Genomic DNA, 12,254 nt, shown 5'->3' with positions numbered 1-12,254 from the left:
TGTGTGTGTATGTGTGCGGCGGAGGAATGTCCAGGTCCAAGAATTGTTCCTAGTTTTGTTTTTAACATGTTTAGTGTGTGCATAAAACATCTCAGCTAATCTCAAGTACAAGACTTTTCCTGAGCAGAGGCTGAAATTTGCAAGTAATGCAAAGACGACTCCGGAGAGCGTCGCCGATGGCGGAGCGGGTGACGGGCGTGGGGAGCTCCACTGCAGTGCTGGGGTCGAAGTGGTGCTGACCCTAAGACCTCTCCCCTTCTCCTCCCCCGGGAGCTTCTCCAGGGTTATTTGGAAAATGAGGCGGGAACTCCAATCCCTGAGAAAACGCTCAGGGGAGCACGGAGGTGAGCGCAAATGGAAGCACACGGCCGGGCTGGCGGTGGGCTCAGTAACCAGTTGGCTGCCCGGCTTGCGCTAGCACTAAATGCTCGATCAGAAAGAGAAAAAGAGGCGCAATCATTCCAAATTTCAGGAAAAGTCAAATCGGAGAGGAAGATGCAGGTCTCTTTAGACTGCCCTTCTCCGGGCCTCGCTGAATGTGGGGGTTCTATCCACAGCGCGCGGGGCCGAGCTCAGGGAGGCCGGAGCAAAGATCTGATTCCTTTCCTCCTGCCGCCAAACCGAATTATTCAGTTTCTCCAATCTGAGTTACTAAGAAAGAAAGGTCCTTCCAAATAAAACTTAAAATCCACTGCGAACGACAACACTATACAAAAAGTTCGTTTTGGGGCCGGTGGGTGGGATGGAGGAGAAAGGGCACGGATAATCCCGGAAGGGCCGCGGAGTGCGGAGGACTTGGTCGCGGTCGAATCTCTGTTTCCCTGGGCAGAGCCGCGCAGGTGAGCTCTGAGTGCTGGCTCGGGGTTACAGACCTCGGCGTCCGGCTGCAGGGGCAGACATAGACCTCTGCTCCTGGGGCGTGAGGTAGGCACCGTATCGAGCCCAGCGACTGTGCCGAGAGCTCTGCGCACTCACCAAGTGTTAGGGGTGCCCGTGATAGACCGCCAGGGATGGGGCTGGTTCTGAGGGAATTCCCGCTACCGAGAAAGTCGGAACTCGGGGTGATCAAACAAGGAGTGCATCCCACCGCCGTGGGTGCTTACGCAGCGCAAGGAATTATTACCGGAGCAGTTGCGATGGCCTTTGCCCGGCGACCCGAGAAGAGTAAGCAAACTACCGTCCACCTAGCGGATCAGGTCCAATCCCAGCGCCTGGGCCCAATCCCTAGACCCCCGCGGCGCCGTGTGCCCTCCCCCCAACTCTGGACGCCGAGGTCTGCCCCCCACGGCATCGCCAGGGTGCTGGAGTTTTCCGAGCGGGCCGCTTGCGCTAAGCGAGAAGGTCTGTGAGGGAGACTTGGGAGAGCCACTTCTGGCCTTTGTGACGACCCAGGGGCCTGAGGTATTGGTAGTGACAGGAGAGAGTTCTTTTTTTTTCTTCCTTCTTTCCATCCCTCCTCCTCTCCCCTTCTTCTTCTTGGTCTTCTTATGGTTTTGGATTTTAGTTTTTGCAATTTGTCGTAAAGCAAATGACAAAGGCTTGGAGTTCTTAGTCCAGCTCAGTTCTTATATCCCTTCTGGGTAAACCAGTCTCAGAGAAGGCAAATGACTGATGCAAACTATCCCAACCAGCAACTTCATGACTGAACTGGATCAGAACCCAAGCCTCAAGCGTCTCAAGCCAGCCCTCCCTCTTTAAAAATTTTTGGTAAAATATGGAATTGCTTCATAAATTTACGTGTCATCATGGTGCAAAGGCCATGCTAATCGTCTCTGTACTGGTCCAACTTTTTTCCTAAGCAAGCATCCTCTCTCCCATCTAATCCAATACGAGATTACTGCGCTTCCCAGCCCACATCCTCACCATGTCCACCTTTCCTGAGGTTGATGAGATGAGAGTCCTATTGGAGAGGATCCCTCCCTGGGAAGCCTGCTTCTGAGGAGACTCCAGGTTATTCCAAGCAGGTGCCCCAGCCCCACACTCTCTGGAATATAGGAGAAGTGAGCCTTGAAGAAACAGGTGATGATGGAAGGAGATGTTTCCTCATTTGTAAAATGGGGATAATAGTACCTGGGGTTCGAGCGTGTGTGTGTGTGTGTGTGTGTGTGTGTGTGTGTGTGTGTGTAGATGCACAGGACTTGGATGTTATGAGTGCTTGATAAATTCTAAAGGGCTGCAGAGTATGTCCTGTGGCTGCATAGGGGTGAAGATCCTCTGAGTTCAGAGATGCCCTGAGAACTTAGAACTTAAGACAAGTATGCACTGGGGACCTCCTGGTTTTGAAGGATGCCCAAAGCCAACTGTGGCAGAACCCTGCCAGAAAACCCATGCCTGCCCTTCTTTCCTAGGTCTTATAAGAAAGAATCCTGTGCATATGGTTCTAAGAGGAAATGTCTTTCCACTCATCCTGTCAATTCCAGCTCAAAAGCACTTCCTTTGGGAAACCCTCCCTCACAGCCAACCCCACCCAAAAAACATTCTCTTCCTTTGATGCACACCTTTGATGCCATCCCTGAAACCTCTCCTTAGCACTGCTGTAAGGCTGCCTCCATCCCTGTAGAGGAAAATGGTGATGGTAGAATGGAAGGTTTAGAAGGATATATATCCTCACAGGTTCACAGCTCCAGCTCTAAGGAGATGGTGGCATGGCTAGAATTGAGGAAGAAAGGAAGAAAGATAGTCCCACATAGAATAAGCATTTCTCTACTGAGCAAACCCTCCACACCCTGTTGGATGAGATGGGAGTGGGTTCTCCAGCTGCCCAGAGGAGGAAGCTTCCCTTCAAGAGCCCCTTCGTCCCTGCTCCAAGACTTCAAGATGAAGAGCTCCAAGCCAGGTGCTAGAGGAGTCTTTCCTTGGAAAAACTCACCTCTGTCTATTCCACTGGGGAGTCTAGTTTGAAATAGACTTGCTCTTCCTCCTTGCAGGACGCCTGACAGTGAGCTTCAACCACCCCTGCACACCCATTTGATTGATTTTGCCTTTTTAAGGAGGCCTGGGCTCAGCCATTCCCCAACCAGTGTTTTCTCCTATTCTTCCAGGCTGCCACCTCCTTCTCCTCCTCCTTCTCCTTCTTTTTCGACTTAGAGTCTCACTTGTCAGTCAGGCTGGAGTGAAGTGGCACAATCTCGACTCATGCTGAGTTGACCTCCAGGGCTCAGGTGATCCTCCTGCCTCAGTCTCCTGAGTAGCTGGGACTACAGGCATACACCACCATGACCAGCTTATTTTTGTACTTTTTGTAGAGATAAGTCTCACTGTGTTGCCCAGGCTGGTCTCGAACTTCTGAGTTCAACCGATCTGCCTGCCTCGGCCTCCCCAAATGCTGGGATTACTGGCCTGAGCCACCTTGCCTGATCTCCTCTTTTTCTTATCACCATCCTCTTCCGTCTCCCAATTCTACGACTGCTACCTTCACTCTGAACCCTAACAAGGAGAGCATGTGTGCGTGTACAAACATGAATATGCCTGCCAAGTTGCCTAAAGTGGGAACAGGTGTTTGGGTATGTGGGGGAATTTGTGAAGACTGGCGGTTTAGGGATGGAACGGTCTCTCCCCTAACAACATAAGGCATCTTAGATGTGTGTGGACAGGTATCTCTCATAGGGTAGGAACACAAGTATAAATGTTATGTGCTTGGATCTTCTATATTTTCGAGTATGCACACCAGTGATTTGACTTGTATACTCGTGAATCTATGTAAGAGACAAGTACTAGATAGTGTTTTTATTCAGAGATAGTGCTCATTCATCTTTAGGTATGTAGATGTATGCACATCACAGCCTAAACTGTTTGCAGATCTATAAATGAACCTCTCTTTTTATAGACAAATGCTAGTGTGAACATCAGTGTAGGCACCTCTATGTTGGTATATGTGAGTATATATGTTGTATTTGAATGGAGTGCCTGTGTAGCTGTGTACACGTGTCAATAAATGCTTGTATACGTGGACACGTGTCCATCAAGGCCATGGATACTAATGTTTAGAAGCAAGTCCTGAACACAGCCTGGAAAATGCACCAGGGAGACTGGCCTGCAGTATTTCCTATGCCCGCCCAGGAGCCATCCAACTGGACTCATCTCCCACTCCCAGATTTCGTCCGGGTTCAAGCAACACTTCAGCCTCCCGCGGCGCCAGCAAAGGCGGGGTGCCACACAGGCTAAAGCCCAGAGGGCGGATCCCTTCTTCAGCTTCGGGGGCCTGCGAGGAGCTGCGGTGTCGCAACCAAACCCGGGCCCCTGCCGGAAGCGGAAGCCAGCACGGGGGGTGGTGGGGTGCAGCAGCGGCGGTCTCGGCGTGCCAGGCCCAGGGCGCCCCGCGGGGGCGTGCGCGCCACACGCGTACGGGGCAGGCTGGGCTCCGGGCGGCACCCTCCCAGCCCCGGCGTCTATTTACCAACAAACTGCCGGCGCTCAGCAGCGGCGCATTCCGTCGCGCTGACTAAGCGGCTGGCGCTGGCGGTCTGCACTTGACTCCCCTGCAGGTCCACTGCGGCTGGACCAGAATCGACGTGCAGACCCCGAAATCGGGAGACTGCGAATGCAGATTCCCTGAGTCTCCGCAGCCGCAGGGCCTCTGCCCACCGCGCAGCTCCCTGTCCCTTGGGCATTCAGACTCGCCACCTCTCTAGCATTTCTGCCATTATAACCGAGGTTCCCGGACTGCACCAATCGCCCTGCAACCCCAGCACCTCTCGGAGAAGACCTCTAGCTAGACGGGCCTGGAGAGTGCGCACCGCCCCCCTCCTATTTCACACTTCTCTACCGCTGGCTGTCCCGGGAGGCGGGGCCCGGCTCCAAGTCTCGGTGAGGTCACCGCGGGCGGTAGCCAATCCGGGACGTCTAAGAGGGCGGGGCCCCCGTCGGGTCCCGGGAACCGAACCCGAAGGAGAGGAGGGGGCCCCCATGGATTTAGGGGGGAGGGGAAAGCCATGGGGGGCACCCCCCCCGGAACCCCTTTCCCAGGCGCGCGTTCTCCGCTGAAAGAGGCTCAGAGAGACACTTTCTCTGGGATCTTAAGTGTGGGGGCTGCCAGCTGGGGGGCCAGTCCGGCCCAACGCCGGAGGCTTGGAAAAGAGAGTTGGCAGAGGGAGCGGACTACGTGCCGGGCCATGGCCCTTCTGCCGGGGCCCTGGACACAATGACCTCTTTGCCCTGCCCCCTCCCCGGCCGGGACGCCTCCAAAGCTGTCTTCCCAGATCTCGCCCCCGTCCCGTCGGTAGCGGCTGCCTACCCGCTTGGCCTGTCCCCTACAACCGCAGCCTCCCCCAATTTGTCCTACTCCAGGCCGTATGGCCACCTCCTGTCCTACCCCTACACCGAGCCAGCGAACCCCGGAGACTCCTACCTGCCCTGCCAACAACCCGCGGCACTCTCTCAGCCCCTCTGCGGCCCCGCAGAGCACCCTCAGGAACGCGAGGCAGGTAAGTTCGGCCGTGGCGGCTCTTCCCACCTCTGGGGTTCGGCTCCTGTGTGCCCCTAAACTTCTCCCTCGCCTGGTTGGACGCAGCTAGCGGGATTCAAACCCTACTTGGATTCCCTGGGAAGTGGGGGTGGGGGGAGGGTGAAGGGATGGGGCGGGAGACACGGGGGGAGGGGCGGGGGAGAGTTGATCTAGGTCTCCTTTCAAAACCGACCTGGTTTCGATTTGCAGTTGTGTAAAGATGGGCGAAAGGGCTCCCTCCCACCCCCAACCTGGAGCAGCGGGGCTGTGCATACCTACTAGTAACGGAAAACTGAAGCACTCCAGATGTGGGGATGGGGGCCTAGTCCTTTGGTCAGAAATCCCCCCGGCCCCCCGCCACAACCCATCCTGCACTCCCTTCCTGCCCCATGTCGCCCCTCTCTGGGTTAGTCTCAGAAAGCAGTGATCAAGCCAAACCCTGAAAAACAAATCAAATCCTAGTGAGAGGGCTGTAGACATCGAGGCTTATTCTGGGCTCTGTCCTCTCCCTTCCCTGGCCTTACCTGCTCTCCTCAGACCAGGCCTGACCTTGACGGGAAGCTGGCCTGGCAGAATCTGGAACTAGGATCCCTCCATCCATTGTTCCGAGAAGGTAGCCAAAAGTTGGCCAGAAAGTCCCTCATCTTTCCCTGACTACCTCAGCCTTCCAGCCAAAGGAGAGGCCATCGCTGTCATCTCCACTCTTTGGCTTTGGGGTAGGTAAGGCCACAGTTCCCGTTGCCTGGAGCAACTCTGAGCTCCTGAGAAAGTGCTCACTGGAAGGCCTCAATGAAGTGGAGAACCTGGCCCATCTTTGGGATCCTGGGTCTTGCAGCTGAGCTGACATACAATGTGGGTATGGCATTGTCCACAATCCCATCTGCACTGGCTCCAGCTTAACCTCCAGGTCCCTGGACTATCTGCCTCCATCTAAGTGCCCACCCCCTCCCCCTGCAATTGTCTTTGGCAGTCTCTTCCAAGGAGGCATATCCACTAGGTGATTTCACTGGAGTCAGTTCAGGACCAAGACATCTTCCTCCCTTCTCCTGTGGCTCTGACATGCTCACAAACCATCAGAGCCAGAAGTGACCCTAGGATTTGGGAGCTCAACTTTTTTGACCTATAGATGGGCAAAGCATGCGGCCAGGAGCATCGATTTTAGGGATCTTCCTCCAACCCTCCAAAAGTTAACTGCCTTCAGTGACAGAACTGTGGCTGTCTCTCCTGGGCTGTGGGGTATGGTTGGAGTAGGGGCAGTTGCAGGGAGGAGTAGTTCTAGTTTTTACAAATGAATACCTTTGACTGTCCTTTAGTGTATGCTAATAAGATGTGTTTGTGTTATGCATTTGGGGACTAGGGTGGGAATACCATGACCTTGTCCTCAGGAGAATTGCTGGCAGTAGGGTTGGTGTTGTCAGTCTTGTCTGACACATCCCTTGCCTTCCCTTTGTTTGATCTAAGGACAACAGAGTGGAGAGTTCATTTTCTTTAAGGACTTTCCCTCATCCAACGAAAAACCACACACACCCAGATTTCCTTAGAGTACATTTCTAGCATTTCTCTACTGGAACTGGTGGGTTCGGGGGCTCTGGAGTGGAGGGCGTGTGATCGAGAGCTTGGGGTCCTCCTTTTACTTCCACTCTATGTCCACTCCTGCCTTGGGAAGAGGTTTGGCTCCAAATGAGCGGCGCCACCACCCCATTGAGTCGTCGGGAGCAGCGGGCCTGGAGAGAGGCCTTGGGGCTCCATGATCGCGACCCGGGCAGATCCAGTCGTGACTTGCTGGAACTGGGGTAGGAAAAGACAGCTGTCAGGGAAAGAACTTGGAGGGGGTCTGCTGGGAGAGATGGGGCGCGGAGGGCTGTGCGAATTCAGCAACTGGGTTGGCCTCAGAGACTCTCTGCGTCGCCGCTCGAATTGCGCAGTCCACGCAGCCAGAGAGGCGCGGGTGGGCTCTGGGCTGCCAGCCCAGAGCTGCCAGCAGTGGGGTCGAGGCAGGGGAGGCAGGACAGGCGCGGGCGGGAGCGGAAACCCAACGGTTTTTCTGGGAATTGGTTGAGGCAGGGTCGAGGAGGGAGGATCTCAGAAGCCCGCAGCGCCCGAGGCCACGGGTGAGGGATGCGGGGGAGGTGACGGCAGCTGGTGACCGCGGCTGGCCGAGGGCGGGTACACTGACGTGTGGAGGGTGAGCCCGACTAGGGGAAGAAGGTTGGGGGACGCGGGCGGACACAAGCCGCTCTCTCTCGGCTCAGGTCGGCTGGCAGACCTGCAGGGAATGCGGCGAACGCTTCCCTAAGCCCCCGGGCATTGCGGCTGCTTCATCCGCCCTACTCCTCCCATCGCCTGGGACCTCTCCAGCGTCCCCGGAGAGCCCCGCAGTTTAGGGTGGCCGGCTCGAAGAACGGAAACCCCTCGGCCCAGCCCTCCCCTGCCCCTCAGCATTCTAGGGCCGGGCTGTCCCACGGCCGAGATTCCTGGAGAGCTAGGAGGGCCAGAGCTGACCAGATCCCCCGCGGCGGCACCGCAGCGCGATCCAGGAGTGGCCCTGCCGGGCTGCGCTGCGCGCTCTCGGAACCCGGGTCACCTTCCCTGCCGCCGGAACCGCTCTGTGTGCGCTGCCCAACGAAGGAAGGGGCTGCCCCACGCAGATCCGGCTTCTGGGGATCCCTGGAAACCCAGCCGGCCACGGTGTGGCGGGGCAGTGATGGTCACTTTTCCTGCTGGGTGCGCCTGAGCAGAGGGGCAGCCCGTTACAGTAGGCGAGGCCAGGGCAAACCTGGGGTCTCTATCCGCGCTTCGAGGCTGGGATTCAAGGTCCTTTCAGCCCGGCCTCTCACCCACCCCGCTGGCCGCAGCCGGAGGCTGCCACGCGGACACCACCATCTCAAGCCTCTGAGCATTGCTTTTGAGTTCCCTCCGCCTGCTGTGTCCTTCCTCTGTCATCTCTAGGCCTCGGCTCAGCCCAGGACCTAGCCTTTCTGCCCCGCCCTACCCCAAGCTGGCGCCACCGCCCGGGGCTGAACTCCGACCTCCCACCGCAGGCGCCGCGGTACCCTGGCTGTGGCCCTCGGCGCTTTCTTCCTAGGGTCACAGAACCCATAGGAGTGGGAGCTCCCTGGGAGCAGAACTGCCCCTTGTATCACCTGGCGCGGTGAACGTGGGGGTTGAATCGCTCCACGCGGAAAGTAGAAGGCAGGGGCCAAGGGGGCGATCCTGGTGGCTGCGCTTTTTGATAATTGCCGCCGACGGCTTGCAGATGAGATGTCAATAAGCCTATGAAACTGCCCATCCTACCCCCCTCGCTCCCTCCTGGCCCCCTACACCGTGTTGTGCTGCCCACCAGACTCAGAGAAGCCGCGGCCGTCCCCGGAACCCTCGGAGCGGCGCCCTCAGGCTCCAGCCAAAAAGCTCCGCAAACCGAGGACCATCTACTCCAGCCTGCAGCTGCAGCACCTAAACCAGCGTTTCCAGCACACGCAGTACCTGGCGCTGCCCGAGAGGGCCCAGCTGGCAGCGCAGCTCGGCCTCACCCAGACCCAGGTGGGGCCAGTGTCATCCTTCCCCAGCTTTCACCTTCCCCAGCTTTCACCTTCCCCACACGTGTTCTCTGGGAACTCATCCCCCAGCCCCAGCTGTGAATGACTGATGGCGTGGTGCTGTGGCCCTGTTGTCACAGTTCTCCAGGGAATGTTCATAGCTGGCTGTTAGTAAGCCTTGGGGGGAATGTGTTGAAAGGTGTGCATGTAGGTGCGGGTGGGGTGGAGGGGGTCAGGAAGAGGAGGGTAGGGCAGACAGGGAGACATGGATACTAGCTCAGAGGCAGGAACTCAGGAGACTTCTGGGGCTGTGGGGGACTGGAGCAAATGTTGCCAGCCTCTGCTGGTCTCCCAGGACTGCACCTACACCTGGATCCCTTTCCCTTTCTTGAAACTTTTCACACATACCTTCCTCCTGATCTTTCATTCTTTCCCCTTTTCTCCCCAAAGGTAAAGATCTGGTTTCAGAACAAACGCTCCAAGTATAAGAAGCTCCTGAAGCAGAACTCTGGGGGGCAGGAAGGGGACTTCCCTGGGAGGACCTTCTCTGTGTCTCCCTGCTCCCCACCCCTCCCTTCCCTCTGGGATCTACCCAAGGCAGGGACTCTGCCCACCAGTGGCTATGGCAACAGCTTTGGAGCCTGGTATCAGCATCACTCCTCAGATGTCCTGGCTTCGCCTCAGATGATGTGAATCTGGGGAAGGGCGGGCCAGGCCCCCAGCCCTCCTGCAAAGTCCAGGACCCAGACAGTCCACCTACACCCCTTCTGGGCTGGGAGGAAACCAGCTCCAGATGGGTTTTCTCTGGAGGACAAGCAGTTAGAGGAGAAAAAGGAATGGGACAAAGGCTGTACCCCTAACCCAAACATCTAAATCAAGGACCTCAGCCATAGTCATTGTCCCCACCACTACCATGGACTGGACACCTTCCCTCCAGCTGGACAAAGGCTCTGGAGAGAGAGAGCCATTGGCTGGAGTTGACACTGTCCCCAGGACCCTTGGTCTTGCCACTCCCCCACTCCTTCTTCCCTCTCCCTCTTTCCCCTCCCCCTGCCTTCTTGAAAAGGACTGAATCCCCACTACAGCCTGGGTGCAAAACCAGCAAGAAACATTAAGTATTTTTTTTTTCTTTGTGTGCCTTGGGCCTTGCCTAACCCATTTGTGAGCAAAAGCAGAAGTGGACCACCATTAGCTCCCACCTACCCAGCGATTTTTCCCTGGAGATCAGCCTGTTACCCCCATAACTGATTTACCTACTTACCATCCAGGAAGGTAGAAGAGATGCAGAGAAATGTGGAATTTGTGGACCTATGGGTAATTTATACTCTCCTCCAAAAAAAAAAAAACCCTCTTTCCCACCCCCCCACCCCCGTCTCCCCTTTTTGAATAGATAATGGATCCAATTATACATATAATTCAATAGGTATTTATTGAGCAGCTCCCTCCTATTCCCCATCCCTAGTCCCTAATGAACCCACAGGCACACACTTTTGGAAACCTGGTAACACTTGGGGGGAAATGGGGACCAACTGGCTCTCTGGATTAGTACGGGTATAGACACCCCCAAATAGGTGGGTAGGCCCATTGATTCAGTTCCTTGCAGCTGTCTCTGTTCAAAGAAACTGTGCAGATTTAGAACGAATTGGAGCTTGAGCTTCACACCACCAGCTTCCAGAGATTAAAGTTTGCACAAAACTTTGCGTTCTGGGTGTGAGATGTGTTTGTTTCCTGACTTCTTATGGGTAGGGCCTGGTCACACATCTCTTCTGGCCCATCTGACTCTTCTACCATGGAATTACAGGCATCAGAGGCACTGGATTCTAGATTTGTCTTGGCCACTAACTAACTTTGTGATTCTGGCTTTGGAATGTTCTAACAACGTCCACAATTTAATATGCTCCCGTGTGAACCCAGGAGATGCTCATGCAGGGTCTGAGTGCGACTCCCCAGCAGACGCTCTCCTGGCCCAGTTCTAGAGGGAGCCAGGCACCTTACAGTCCCTAGGCCCCACCTTTAGCCCAGGGAGAGGCCCTGTTCACCTTGAGAGAGGGCACACCCACGGATCCGGTCCAGTCCTACCTGGAGAAGTGTGCTGCTTGGGGGCAGGATGGCCTCAGCTCACCTTGGGGAAGGAGGAGGGGCAGGTCTGAGAAGGAAAACACCAAAAGGAACTGGAATTCTCTTCCATCCAACAAACATTTGGAGACCCTGGGCTCTCCTAGATCCTTGGGATACCATGGTGACCGAGGCAAACGAATGACCAGACGCTGGTGTGGTGAGTTCCAGGCAAAGGAAAACACAGATGGAGGCGTGGGTATTGTCAAGGGCCTCCAATTCAGGCTGAGCCAGGGGGCTCAGTGCTGGGCGAGAAGGGCAGGCGGCCTGGGGAGCAGCAGGACCTGACAGACTCCTGGCCACCACACCCCACTGGAACACATAGCACCACCCCCACTCCCACCAGGATCAGCAGGATAAGGAGCGCCTTGGGAGAGGAGCTGAGGACAAGGGTGGCAGAATAATTCAGGGAATCCAGCCCAGCATGGCCTGAGGGGCTGGGGGAGGGGCCTCCAAATCCAGGCAAAAATCTTCCAAGTTGAGCTTCCCTCTTACTGCCTAGACCTGTTCTCAGACACTGCAAACTGGGTGCCTGCCCCAGTCTGAAAAGCCCACTCAGACACTTCCAGCCAACCTCTGCAGGCCAGAGAGAAGCCCACGTTGGAGTCATATATAGGGCAGAGGGGTATGAAATCCCCCAGCTCCTGATGCCTACAGTCAGTTCCTCCTCAGCCCCTATTCTTCACCCAGTTCTGGGTCAGTGACCACCCTTATTCCACAAAACACACCCAGAGGATTCTCTTGGGGACGGCACATGGCACGGGTAGACCAAAGCCAAGATCCAGGAGTGGTGAGGAATGGGAGTGCCAGGAGGACAAATATCTTCCACTTCCTCCAATGCCTTCCCTTGCGCCAAGCCCCAGGCTCCACTGGCTCTCTCACCCCAGCCCCAGTTCTCTTCTCTTGGTCTCCTCTGAGGCCACAAGCCCTCCAGGCAGCTGTTCCCGCCCACTGCAGGTTGCACACTCCTCTTTCCACAGACCCAAGATAAGATCTACCGCCCCATCTAGGAAAGCCTCCAAAGGCGAGATTAATTGGACAGCCCAACACAAGTCACATTGTTAAAACAACAGCCCAGGTTGTAAAGTTAAGTAGCAGAAGGAGTGTAATTACTCTCTCAGCTAGAGGCCAGCTGAGCTGACAGCATCCCCCTCCCCCCC

At 56.0% G+C, this 12,254-nt stretch overlaps 1 protein-coding gene across 1 annotated transcript; it reads left to right on the top strand.

Annotated features, from left to right (window-relative positions):
- The first annotated feature begins 4,869 nt into the window (after positions 1–4,869).
- DLX4 (distal-less homeobox 4) lies at positions 4,870–10,312 on the top strand. Its single transcript, XM_011999280.1, has 3 exons — positions 4,870–5,423; positions 8,787–8,983; positions 9,430–10,312. The coding sequence occupies exons 1-3, from the start codon at positions 5,141–5,143 to the stop codon at positions 9,670–9,672; spliced, it is 723 nt and encodes a 240-aa protein (XP_011854670.1). The 5' UTR covers positions 4,870–5,140; the 3' UTR covers positions 9,673–10,312.
- Positions 10,313–12,254: the final 1,942 nt, after the last annotated feature.

Source organism: Mandrillus leucophaeus, unplaced genomic scaffold (genome assembly GCF_000951045.1).
Source record: "Mandrillus leucophaeus isolate KB7577 unplaced genomic scaffold, Mleu.le_1.0 Scaffold59, whole genome shotgun sequence".
Lineage (NCBI taxonomy): Eukaryota > Metazoa > Chordata > Mammalia > Primates > Cercopithecidae > Mandrillus > Mandrillus leucophaeus.
This window is presented reverse-complemented; position numbering and strand designations above follow the sequence as displayed.